The sequence below is a fragment of the Azolla caroliniana genome, unplaced genomic scaffold, assembly GCF_043228905.1.
Source record: "Azolla caroliniana isolate FFs.n. ecotype wild unplaced genomic scaffold, voAzoCaro1.0.p SCAF_2, whole genome shotgun sequence".
Classification (NCBI taxonomy): Eukaryota; Viridiplantae; Streptophyta; class Polypodiopsida; order Salviniales; family Salviniaceae; genus Azolla; species Azolla caroliniana.
In genome coordinates, this window is record NW_028230437.1 from 8,552,834 (window position 1) to 8,566,195 (window position 13,362).

Consider the following 13,362-nt stretch of genomic DNA (forward strand, 5'->3'; position numbering starts at 1 on the left):
GCAACCATTCCAACAATGTGGTCACTGCCCATTTGTGCTTCTAGCAGGAGTGGCAGAACACATCGATGGTGACACAAGGAGGAAATGGCCCGAGCTGGAACTACTAGCCCCTACGCTGGCTGTTTCCTACTCACCTCCCACCCTCCCTTCGTTTTAGGCCACATGAGTTGGTTTGTAATGACTAGTGCTAAAGGGCACTGCTTTTAGCTATAGATATCTACTTACATTAAGTAGTCAGTTCGAAAGGCTATGTCCGTAGTCTCGTTTTCTTGAACTTGGTCGGAGTGTGATTCCTCAATTTATGTATAAGCCACCTTATATAGTCTTTCTATAATAATCTCTCCTAACTAATGGGAAAGTAGCTTCATTTTGGAATAAAAAAGATTCTAAGTATCACATTGTGATACAATGTTTTGCCTTTCATCAAATTCGACAATGCTTTCTACACATATTTGACCAAACCCAATCCTTCCATGAATTTCTCAATTTCTCTCACAGTCACAATGTGCACTCTCAATTGAGCATTCATTTGCCATTCAATTTCCCTTTGTGTATTTTGATTTTAATTTAGAAATATTATTCGAGGGAGTTAATTATGGCCTCTCTCTAAAAGAGAAGTATTGGTCACACGATCATGGTAGTAATTAACGAGACATGTTCCTACTTGCATGAGATGGAGCCCACACACATGGGTCTTGCATGATAGCACATGAAAAGTACAAATGTTGTTCCATAAAACCCATGGAATAATATGCAAGCATTCTTCTCAATTTCTCCCTAATTTTTTATCAAAGGATGAATTGCACATAGAAATATGGGAAAAGTACCAGGATACCCCTAGAAGTTCGTCTATTTACCAAAATGCCCCTAGAAGTTCCCAATTTACCAAACTACCTCTATCTCCAAAAAAATACATTTTATAAAGCAATTATACACTCAAATCTACAAGCCCTATTTACCAAAATACCCTTAAACCTCATAGAATCTTTCTTTTCTTTCTTGTTCATCATCAATCGTCTTCATCAGGTCAGTACTCTGTGTGTGTGTGTGTGTGTGTGTGTGTGTTTATATGCGGACATTTCTCTATTATTAGGTTTGCTTTGTCTTCTTTTATTATTCAATCCCCTTTTCCTACTAATTTTTCTTTTCCATGTATCCTTCAAAGATTTCTTCTTCTTCTTGTTCTTCAGAGAAACCCCCTTCTTTCAACCTCACAATGCATTACTTGGCCTTCATTGATTGATCCTGAGTTGCAACATGCTTTGAGAATGCTTATAAATGTAACAATATCAGGGAAGATACCATCAGATTGCATCTTTTCAAAGCATTCAACTACTTCTTCATATTTTCCATTCTCGGCATATCCAACCATCAATGAAGTCTAGGAGATTGTATCTCTAACATGTAATTTATCGAAAACTTGTCTAGCTCTCTCGATTGAGCCACATTTTGCATAAGTATCAACCAAAGTGGTAGCCAATGAGATATCACTATGTAGGAAACCTCTTGAATCACATTCTACATGTACATGAAGACTTGTTCTCATGTCTCTTAACCTTATACAATCCTTGAGCAAAGCAATAAAAGTATGTTCATTTGGAGGTGAAGAAGAAACATCAACGTTTCTCATCATTTTGTATAGATCCAATGCTTTCTGTGGTTGACCACAATTATTGTAACTTGATAGCATGAAATTTCATGAAAGTTCATTGCGAAGAGATATACGATCGAACTAATAGAGAGCATCGAGCATACATACAACTTTAACAAACAAAGGAACTAGATAGTTTCCTAATACATTATCACATTCTAGTCCTTTTATGCAGATGCACTCATAGAGTCGCAGAGCATATACTCTGTTTCTGCCATTCCGGCATTTACATAAAAGCCTTGCAAATTCTTCAGCAGAGGAATGAGAACTTGAAAGAAGAAGAAGGTCAACTTCTAACTTATTATGCATCTCTTATATATAGACAAGGTCACGTTCTCCTCCTCCTCCTCCTTCTTTTTTATCAGAGAATAAGTGTGGTATTTTATAGCCATACTGATAATGTTTTGCATACATTGGAGGGTTGAAACTCACTTCTTCTTCTTCTTCTTTTTTATTAGAGAATAAGTGTGGTATTTTATAGCCAAACTGATAATGTTTTGCATACACTAGAGGGTTGAAACTCACTTCTTTTTCTTATTCTTCTTCTCTCTGTCTCTCTCTCATTTCGATGTTTGATGTCTCTCATAAAATGGCTTTGGTGGAGGGAAGGTAGTTTGACTCTTTGAAGGAGCTTCGACAAGTTGTGAGAGATGATGCAATTGGCTCTCATGTTGAGCTAAGAGTGATCAAGTAAGATAAAACAAGGTTCACATGAATTTTGCACTCATATGCTTTTACACTCACTTGACTTTTAATCTTAAATTTGTGCTCACATGACTTTTGCTAGATTAACTATTACATGCAAAAATTCTGGATGTCGATGGAGGTTGCATGCATCTTGTATTGAAGGAGGTTCAAAATGCCAGATCAAGAAGAATAGGGAAGAACATAAATGCGTTGGCACTCAACACTTAGGGAACAAAGAAGTAAGCTCAAAATGGTTGGCTGAAACAACATTGGAGAAGTTTAAAGATCATCCTACATACACACCAAATGAACTAATTGGTGATGTGCGTTGTGAAAAAGGCGTCACTATCTCTTACAGGGTAGCGTGGAAAGCAAAAGGAAGTGCACATGCTCAAATCCATAGGGATCATGTATTTGCATATCAAAATCTTCGAAATGATTGCCAAAACATTTTAGAAGCTAATTCTAGTAGTGTGGCATATGTTCAAGAAACAATTGAAGGTCGCTTTCTTCGCATATTCATTGCTTACAATGCAAGCATAAATGGTTTCATGCATTGTAGACCAATAATTGGTCTAGATGGAACTCATTTGAAAGGAAAATATCTAGGAATCCTTCTCACGGCTACTACCATCGATGCACAAGGTGCTTTGTTTCCGATTGCATTTGGTGTAGTAATAGCAGAGAATGATGATAATTGGTGTTGGTTTCTTCAAAGTTTGAAGGATGTTCTTCGACACACAGATCCACCAACGTTTATTTCAGATAGACAAAAGGGTTTAGTGGATGGTGTCATGTTGGTGTTTGGCAATGATACATCACATGGATATTGCATGCGCCATCTATCAGACAATTTCAGAAAAGCTTTTAAAAGCACTCAACTATTGGGGATGTTGTGGAAAGCTACAAATGCAACTAATACTCAAGACTTTGATGTTATCATTGGAGAAATACGCACTCTAAATAGTAATGCAGCTAAATGGCTAATGACCACCGCCGACCCCTCACATTGGGCTACATGTAAGTTTTCAGGGAAAAGGTTTGGACACTTGACATCTAACATTGTCGAGTCCCTAAATGCATGGTTGTTAGAGGCTAGAGCTATGCCTATTCTAGGGATGATGGAATTGATACGCCAGAAGATAATGTCATGGTTTTATGAAAGGAGGGTTAATGGAGAAACTTCTAAAGCACGTATTGGATTGGTTAATAGAGAGATAACACATGATGCATTGGTTGGATATGCAGAGAAATTCATTAGAGAATCCATACAACGTGGAAGACTATACCGTATTTTGCCATCTACTAATGATGTTTTTGAGATCCATACTCCGAAACATGTTAGGATTGTTTATGTGGATAAGAAGATATGTACTTGTGGACAATGGCAGGATATGGGGTTACCTTGTGCACATGCAACGGTTGCTATTTTTTTTTGAAAAGAAAGAGTTCAATCTTTTGCACACAAGGCATATTTGTTGCAATCATATTGTGATACTTACAAGGAGCCAATATTTCCTCTTGTTGTTACGCATGGTAATATTGTTGGAGGCATGTTACCACCAGCCACACAAAGACCTCCTGGACGTCCAAAAACCAAACGTATACACACAATAGAAGAAGGCACAAAGAAGAAAAAACATCGTTGTGGAAGGTGCCGTGGGAAAGGACACAATGCTCGCAATTGTAGGGCCCCAATTTAGTGACGATTGTGCATTATTAGATATTTTGTTGAGTCGATAGATATATTTGATTTTGTGGATATTTTTGGAATTACACTTTTTGTAGACGGATCAAAATTAACATGCAATTATTACATTTCGATAATTAATTTTGGTTTGCGAGTATTTTTTAATTTGATAAGATTGGGAAGATTTAGTTGTGATTGCATTTTGCTAACAAAATTTAGTGTATATCATGAAATTTGGTTTAAGATGGCATTTTAATAGCAAAGTGTTCTGTGAGATTTTGTTTGAAATGACATTATGGTAGCAAAGTTTTTTGTGAGATTTGGTTTAACATTTTGGCAGCAAATTATTTGTGAATCCACAAATTCATGGAATTTGGCTTCAAAATGGCATCGCAATGGTAAAATTTGGTGTGTGATCAATTGTTTTGGTTTTAAGATTACATTTTGGTCACTTCAATCACAAATTTGGGTTTTATGGGATTAAGCCAGTATAACTTGGTGTTTAGTTTAAGGCGACCTTTCAATTGAAAATTTTGATATATAATATAATTTTGATAATTTAGTTTGATTTATGATGTATTTTGAAAAATAAAACTGGAATAAATTGGTCAAAATAGGTATACAGTGGCATTATGGTAAATAAGTTTAAGTTTAAGGGTATTTTGGTAAATAGGGCTTGTAGATTTGAGTGTATAATTACTTTATAAAGTGTATTTTCTTGGAGATAGGGGTAGTTTGGTAAATTTGGAACTTCCAGGGGCATTCTGGTAAATAGACAAACTTCCAGGGGTATCCTGGTCCTTTTCCTTAGAAATATTCATAAATTATCTGTGGTCTTTGATACATGATATAATGGATTTTTCAAATGTATTGTATATAATTGTCTATCTACTTTAATGGAACTTGAAAAAATGAAATGAACGTTGGGTTTACTTTCCATCTTTAATTTTTTTGAACCTTAGGTGTAAATGTAAACATTGTAATTTATAACGAATAAATTTTGTATAGAGAGATATTTAAATAATAAAAATATTCCATCAGGATATGAAGTCTACAATTGTTGTGTATGCTTACTAAAGTTTTGTGTTTGGGAAAGAAGTTGAAAGATTATTGAGGGTTCAAGAGAATACTACGAGAGACAACGACAAACCTTTATTATAACAATAAACAACTAGTCTTATGTCCAAGCTGAATGAGGTGAGTGCTTCAATCAGAATTATCTCCATCAATTTTATGAGGTTACAAATGAATCCATGAAGATATTGGTGCAACAAATCCATGCCACATCATGTATTGATTTGTTTTAGAATATCAATGACAATCTTGCTAAGTGAAACAACTTACCTTCATGAGTCTAATAATGTTATTTGGTCGCCAAAACCCCTTTCCCCTTCATAGAAATTAAAAGGTTTGGATTTTTATTTATGAATATTAATTTAATTTAATTTATGTGTTCTTGCTTATGTTTTTTCATTGTCAATAACCAAAGAAGGGGTTGGCTATCTGGTAGATGTTCTAGCATTATTGAAATTTGAGATAATGGTGCTTTTCTCATACTACATCAATTTGTAAATTCTTCATGAAGGTTTTTACTAAAGCCGTCTATAAGGTTTCTATCAAGCACAAGGCTCTATATGGATTTTAATTTAGTCTTAAAGTTTTTGTATAGAAAAATGGAGTACTTTAGCCCAAAAACGTTTCCAAACATCATGGATTAGATCCCTTTATCCCTTTTCCATTTCTCAATGCCTCTTTTTAAAAGAAAAAACTTATATTAATGCTATAACTTCATAATATACACTAATCACAAATAAACGAGGCAATAAGAAGCAAATACATATGGTTCAAGGTCACCCAGAATGTCAAAAACAGGATCATCATCATGACTTAAGCAAAGGACTCAAATTCACTACTCTTGTAAACTTACCATGGAGATACAAATAAGTTTATGGTTTTTGTAAAAGAAAAAACCCACATACCTTGCAAAATAATATTTTATATCATCAAGCACATGGAAGAATGCCACTTGGCTAACATGCTTAGCCTCAATATCAAATATAAGGATCTCCATGCACTAAAGATTTAGCATATATTCAAGAACTAAATGTCATTAAGAAGCTCTTTGTGACCTCGTTTTAGTTAATTGATGTTAGTTAGAAAAAATTTGTTTCAATCTCTCATTCCTCTTTCTTTCATGTACTTTTCAATAGGAATTTTGCATTCTAGCACACAACGGAAATTGTTGTGTGAATGAATCCTCGTACTTACATAAAAGGATGTTATTGTAGTTGAAACATGATGTTGTAAAGATAATAAAAAATGTCTATGGATTCGTATCCTCCAGCTGAAATATTAGGTACAGGTATGCATCCAGATCCGCAGAATGAGGAGCAGATAGGTGGGGGCTGATCATGGCACATTCCGAAATGATCACCGAGGCAGGCTTGGGCAATGTCTTCATAGTAAAGGAGAATAATGACAGTGGCCAGGTTCAAGAGAAGCAGGTGGAGGAGGGCATTGATGAAAGAAAAGGGATCGACCTTTATCTTTCTCCGGCAGAGAATCGAAGATTGATGGAAGAAGTGGGCCGTTTAAAGTGTTCATCGTTCATTTGTCGGTTGTTAGGAGGACGACCAAGTAAAGGGATGCTAAGGGACATGTTGCAAGCAGCTCTTTTGGATAAAATGCCGCCTATCCAGAACATTTTGAGAATGGGCCTCAACTATTACCATGTGATCTTAGAAGGTCATAATGTGAAGGAGATTCAAGATCACAAATGGATTACACTCAAGTATGGCAAAGCCATGATTTTGGAATGGAGTCCAAACTTCGATGCAAAGGAAGAGAATAAAAAAGCAGGCACACCGATGGTCATTACAGTATGCTTCCCAGACCTACCTTTCCAACTCCACCATTTGATCCCAAAGCTCGCACACAATATAGGGGTGGTATGTACAACGAAACCTTCATTTGCAGATAAGGTAGCTGAAATGCCCAAGATGAAGGTGTTGGTTAGTGACATTAAAAAACTACCATCAGAGATTAGAGTCCACACGGAGGACTTTGGCCTAAGGGTGGTGAAGGTTAGTTATGAAGGCTTGCCGGGTCAATGCTTTGCATGTAAGGAGATGGGCCATATGGCCAAACACTGCCCCTTGTATGGGAATGCAAGAGCGCATAGGGGACAGCAAGACAACAAGTTGCCGGATATCCCACATGCAGGGATGGCAGGCCACATGGTCATGGTTCACAATGGGAAGCAAGTAGTAAAGGAAAAAGGATGGATATCGCCGAGGAAAGTGGCCAAGCCTAGCCTCCACGGTCTTGCCTGCCCACCTACAAGTGGAGGATCCATTTCGAATAGATTTGACATCCTTTCGCAAATGGAACCCCAGGAAGGCGAAATAATTTTAGCAACTCCATTTGAGTTACTACCTCGAGTCGAGACCCATGAAGCACTCGTAGAGCCCTCTGAGGGTCGTGACAGTAGATTTTCATCAGACTTGAGAGTGGTTAAGGCCTGGATCAGGAAAGGGAAGGACAAGGAAAGTGAAGTGGACGTCATGAATATTGAAGCAAAAAAAAATGATCGCACGGACTGAGGTTGGAAATCCCTCAACTGTGGGTGTGGAGTTTGTTATGATGCAAGCATTGAGGATGCAAGATATGCAAGTACCCAAGGTTGTGGTGAACATTAGTAATCCAAGGGGAAGAGTGCACGGGTGGACTAGAGCACACATGGTCCTCTTCAACAGCAACTCCGGCAGACCGGAGACTGGTTTTTCTTTTGACTTGGAACCTGATTTGAAAAATGAAAGAGGAGAAGACTCGTCCTTGAAGTCGTTTTGTAACAGGGCAGCATTATGTCTCCAGTACCTTACATTTGAAAATAAGGTTGTAGGGCTACAAACATTATGGACGAGCTCCCCGATACAAGGGGAGCTTATGGAACTTGCTCAAGATGTTCCAGTGGTTTGCATATGGAAGGTACAGGATCTAGGGCTGAAGCCTGGTTTGTTCCACTTCCATTGTGCTGAACTGCCCAAGAATCAAGAATGGAAAATAAGTATGGAGTGGGAATTTATATGGCGTATGATAGAGACATATTTGTCGAGCATGGGAGATTCCCCCTTGGCTTTTTTTGTGAACCCAAGTCAATGAGAATTTGTTCCTGGAATGTGCAAGGACTTGGTGGATCTCAACGTCAGCTAGAGAAGCGTCGGTTTAGGAGAGAATGGGAAGCTGACGGCCTTTGTAAAACTATTGATATTTTGCTCTTACAAGAGCATCACCTTGGCCGAGAAAGAACGGAACTGTTCAAAGACCTGTTGCCAGGGGATTAGTACACATGGTGGGCTCCTGCTCACGGCGTGTTAGAAAGGAGAGGTGGAGTGTGTATTTCGGTGAGGAAATCAGCGGATATCATCATCTTGGATCATGGCATATTGATCGAAGGTAGGGCTATGTTCTGCTACTTGGAATGGAGGAATGTAAAATTTGGGGTGTTGAATGTCTACGCACCTAACATTAGCAATGAGAGGACCTCATTTTGGAGACTGTTGGCAAACAAAATTCCCTCCGTCGACAATTGGATAGTGGCAGGGGATTTTAACATGATAGAGAGAGTGGAAGATTGTCTTGGGGCTCATTCGAACTTGCTACATGGGGAGGAGCTTAGAGCGTGGGGTTTCTTAACTTCTATGTTGGGAATCCGGGACTCGTGGTATTCATCTATGGCAGTTGAGGTGAATTCCTTAAGGTTCTCACGATTTGGCTGGAAGGAGAGTGAAGGATGTCACTCTAGATTGGACCGCATCTATGTGAGCCCCGGGATAGAGGAATGGAGTGGCTTCTCATCCATTCTTGTTGGTTTTACTTATTCGGATCACCTTCCAGTATCCTTGACTCTTGAACCTATTTATAAGAAGAAGAGTGAGAGCAATGTGAGGATTCCTCCGAAGATTTTCGGTATCCAGAAGGTTAAGGATGCAATGAATACCATTTGGACGGCATCCCCATCAGCCCACGACCCGATACAGTTACTGGAGGAAAAGATTATTAATTCTTCTTTGTTTCTTCAGAAAGTGGCTAGGGAGGAGCTGTTAAGGTGTCAATACCGTCTGCAATGCCTAAGGAAAGCAGTCATCTCAGCTCAAAAGCTCACGCAAGTGGACCCATGTTGTGCTTGGGCGAAAGACAGGCTACAGGAGGCCACTAGGTTGCTGCAGGAGGTTAGACAGCAACGTGAGCAATTCCTCTTCAGAAAGTCAGCAGCATGGTGGGCTGTCAAGGGAGATAAAGTTAACAGGGAATTTTTTCTTGCCAAGACTCCAAAACGGAGAGGAACACATATTCATAGTCTCAAACGGGAGGATGATTCAATGACATTTGATCAAGAGGAAATCTTGCAAATGGCGACTAATTACTACAGAGACCTTTTAGCTCCTACGTTGACAAACGACCGTCCAAGTAACCTGATGCATGGTGTAATTACATGCTTGAAAACCAGGATTGGAGAGGCAGCTAAAGCGCAGTTGTCAAAAGCCATAGAGGAGGAAGAGATTGTAGCGGGGCTAGATAAGATACAGAGTATGGCTTGTCCTGCTGCTGACGGTCTTCCCAAAGCCTTCTTCAAGGAGTTTTGGGAGCAAATTTTTCCAAGCTTGAAAGCTGGACTGCAAGAGATGTGGAGAACGGGACGGATGCCGAGTAGCTTCAATGAAGGCTTGATCTACTTGATTCCAAAATCGGAGACTGCGCTGCACGAGATTAAGCAATGGAGGCCCATTACAATTTTAAACCTAATTTATAAAAATTTTGCTAAAATATTAGTGCAGAGAATCAAGCCCTTCCTAGGCGATATCATCCAATCCAATCAAATTGGTTTCATGGAGCATCGTTCTATTATGGACAACGTGATTTTGTTTTGGGAGGCTGTTGCAACAGCAAAGGTGACCAATCAAAACTTAGCCTGTCTGATGCTCAACTTCGAGAAAGCCTATGATTGAGTGCAATGGTCTTTCTTGGAAGAAGTGATGAAGATCATTGAGCTACCATTAGAATGGAGGTGTGCTGCCCAAGCCTTATATAGGAATGGCTCGAGTAAGGTGCTGATTGCAGGGAGGAAAGGAGCTCAAATCATTCTTACTCGATCCATCAGGCAGGGTTGTCCTCTTACCCCCTTTCTTTTCCTTTTTATTACTGAAGCAATGTCTGCCCTTTTTAATAGCCAAGGGGCAAATCTTCATGGTCTTTCGATCCCTAACGCAAGGAAGTCCCTGCTGGATTCGGAGTTCGCGGACGATACGATGCTATACCTCCAAGGAAATGAAGCAAATCTTGAGAGGGCACAGAGTGTTATTGAGCTCTTTTGCAAGGCATCGGGAGCGTCCATTAATTGGAAGAAGTCCAAGGGTTTTTGGATCAGCTTGGAGCCCGAGCCTGTTTGGAAGCCAAATGCTGAATTCAAATGGATTGCAAACGGGGAAGCCACTAGGTATCTGGGAACGTGGATTGGGGTAGATATCGACAAGGGAATTCAGCTGCAACATATTCAAAGCAAAATCTGTGACAAAATTCACAATTGGTCAGGGATGAACTTATCATTGGCTGGCAGGATCATAGTAGCTAACCATGTGCTTTTGTCTACATTATGGCATGCAGTTTCAGTGTGGATGTTTGACAAGCAAGCTATTCGTACTGTTAAAGCGTGTATTAGGGGATTTCTTTGGGCTGGGATGAGGAAAGACAATGCGGCAGCCAAAGTATCATGGTCTACATTGATTCTTCCCAAGAGTAAGGGGGGTTTAGGATTGGTTGACCCTGGATTGCAGAGTCGGGCATTGTTATGTAAGATATTGGTAAGAAGCTTGCTACCCGGTGATGAGTTATGGAAAACATTGATACATAATAGGAGCATTCTATGAAGTCCAAGACTGGGTGGGCAATGGAAGTCACACAAAGCGTGGCCTTTTTGCATGGACTTAAAATTGAGGAAATCTAACTGATTGGCTGATCGTACTTGTATTTCAGTGATGCAGGCGTGGAGTATGCTTCGTGGGCATCTAAGTCGGAATCGTCCCAGTACTAGTGCTGAATGGATGCGCCAACCCCTATTGTGGAACAAGACCGTGCAATCGCTAGAAGGAATGATGCTTGGGCAAAGCAAGCGCATGCCGTGGGCTATATTGCATTGTCTAGGGATACACTCGGTGGCTGATTGGCTGCGGTTGTCCGGCAATAATCGTGATCAATTATATGAAGACATGGGAAAGGTCAGAAATGGCAGAAAGATGCTTGACGTAGTCAATACAGCTGTCTCCTCGCTTCCTATTGGTAATGAGGAAGAGGGTGAATGGTCCGGACAATGTGATGGTACCGGAAATATTATCAATGTCAGGGGTCTAGGAAAGAGTGGGAAGACCGTCTTGATGGGATTATTAGATGAAAGTGCAGGTTGGTACCCTATTAGAATTGTGGCAAGACACAGAAAGAAATGGAAGGTGAATCCACCAGTCGAAGAGGTCGAGGAGGATTGGATCTTGTACGTGGTTGAAGGCAAGCCTCTCGAGCACGTAGAATGGGATCCCGCTGAATATAGGTGGAAGGGAGAACAAGCTAAATCACTAGGTTTCTTCGAATACTCGACGCGCTTGGGGAGAAAGTTAGGTTCGTATCGTGAGAAATGTGCCAACAAGTGGACCCATGTAGCTATTGATTCAGTCTTTGTGGATAGAACCAGGAGCAGGATATGGAACTCATCCCTTCCCGAGTGGATCAAAGTGTTTTTCTGGTTAATCACCCATCGGGCTGTTCCAACGGGAGAGTGGCTTGGGAATAGAGGCGACATGAGTGGTTGCAAGGCATGTAGTGCGAGCTTGGAGGACATCGCTCATTGTTTGTGGTGCTGCCCACGAGCGCAAGAAATCTGGCTGAGGAGCTTAAGAATCTTGGCTCGTTTTGGGGTTGAGGTTCATGTATCGAGCGCAACAATCACTTGGCTGGCCACTGAATCGGCCTCGTGGTTTCAAGGGTGGAATGGAAACAATCCTTCTTTAATGGTGAAGCAAGGATCTGTGTAACCAGCAACGCAAGGAGGTTTATTCTTCTTACAGGAACGCTACGTGGACATATGGGTATTAGTGGTCGGCCTTACGGTTTGGCAAGTGTGGGTATCTCGGTGCAAGGAGACCCTCGCAGGTAAACGAACCCCACCGGCTAAGAATTTAATGATGATCTGGTTTAATCTTATTTCTACGTTGCGAGGTGAGTTTGAAAGTCTTCAAGGGTCGTTTGATGCAAGTGAAGAAGCTAGAGCTCGATTCCTTCGGAAATGAAGCGGTTCGCCGATGCTGCAGATACTGGATGGTAAAGTGAAGTGGAATTATCAACCACCGCGGTGGCTGTTCCCTCCAAGTGTTCCTAACATCTAGATGGGTGCTGCCATGAGGATCAAATGGAGGACATCTATGCTGAATTCTGTTTTCTATGAGGCTCACGTGGAGAATATGTGTTCGAGTAATGCTATACACATAGAATGATGTGGTGTTTTGGAGTTGTTTTTTTATGTTGCCTCATCTTCACATTGTTTTCCTTTGACATGCAAGATGTCTTGTAAGATATGAGTTATAAATGATTCCTTTGTACATTCTTAACTAATGGAAGTAGATGTTTTTTTTGGAATAAAAAATAAAAAATAAAAAATGTCTATGTATGTATGTTTATGCTAGTATATATGTACATATGTATGCATACCTTATTTACATGAGAAATATGGGTGGTTATCTACAAAGGAGGAGAGAACATTTGAAATTAAAGATAAGAAAAGAGGGATTTTGAATTCATTTCTTCCTATAATTTTCTTCTTATAAGTGTGCCATTATGTATGTATGTATACATTATTTAATATTTATATGAGGGAGGGGAAAAAAATAAATATTTTGTTTGGATGGATTGAGGACAATATCATATTCAAGCGATGACCATCTACTATATAGAGGAGAAGACGTTTGACATTTAAGAATAAGAAAAATGGGATTTTCAATTGGCTTCTTCCTATAATTTTCTTTTAGAAATGTGATGCCATGTATTCATGTATTTATGTACATGTTTTACCTCATTTATATGATATATATATATGTGTGTGTGTGTGTGTAGGAAAGAGTGTGGGATTAACAATCGGCAAAGGTTTGGTTTAGGGTTTAGGGTTGACAGAACCGCAAAACCGCAACTTAACGGCTAAAACGGTTTGGTTCGGTTCAGGTTTTTTTAAACGGTTCGGCGGTTCGGTTTCAACAATTAGAAACCGTGGTTTAAACGATTTAACGGTTATTTT

General features: G+C 39.7%; 2 protein-coding genes across 2 annotated transcripts; both read left to right on the forward strand.

Moving 5' to 3' along the window:
* Positions 1-2,424: 2,424 nt before the first annotated feature.
* On the forward strand, positions 2,425-3,777 carry LOC147867300 (uncharacterized). The gene has a single exon (XM_087339677.1). The coding sequence runs from the start codon at positions 2,425-2,427 to the stop codon at positions 3,775-3,777; it is 1,353 nt and encodes a 450-aa protein (XP_087195803.1).
* Positions 3,778-10,063: 6,286 nt separating this feature from the next.
* Positions 10,064-12,109, forward strand: LOC147867301 (uncharacterized). Its single transcript, XM_087339678.1, has 2 exons — positions 10,064-10,877; positions 11,061-12,109. The coding sequence occupies exons 1-2, from the start codon at positions 10,064-10,066 to the stop codon at positions 12,107-12,109; spliced, it is 1,863 nt and encodes a 620-aa protein (XP_087195804.1).
* The last annotated feature ends 1,253 nt before the right edge of the window (positions 12,110-13,362 follow it).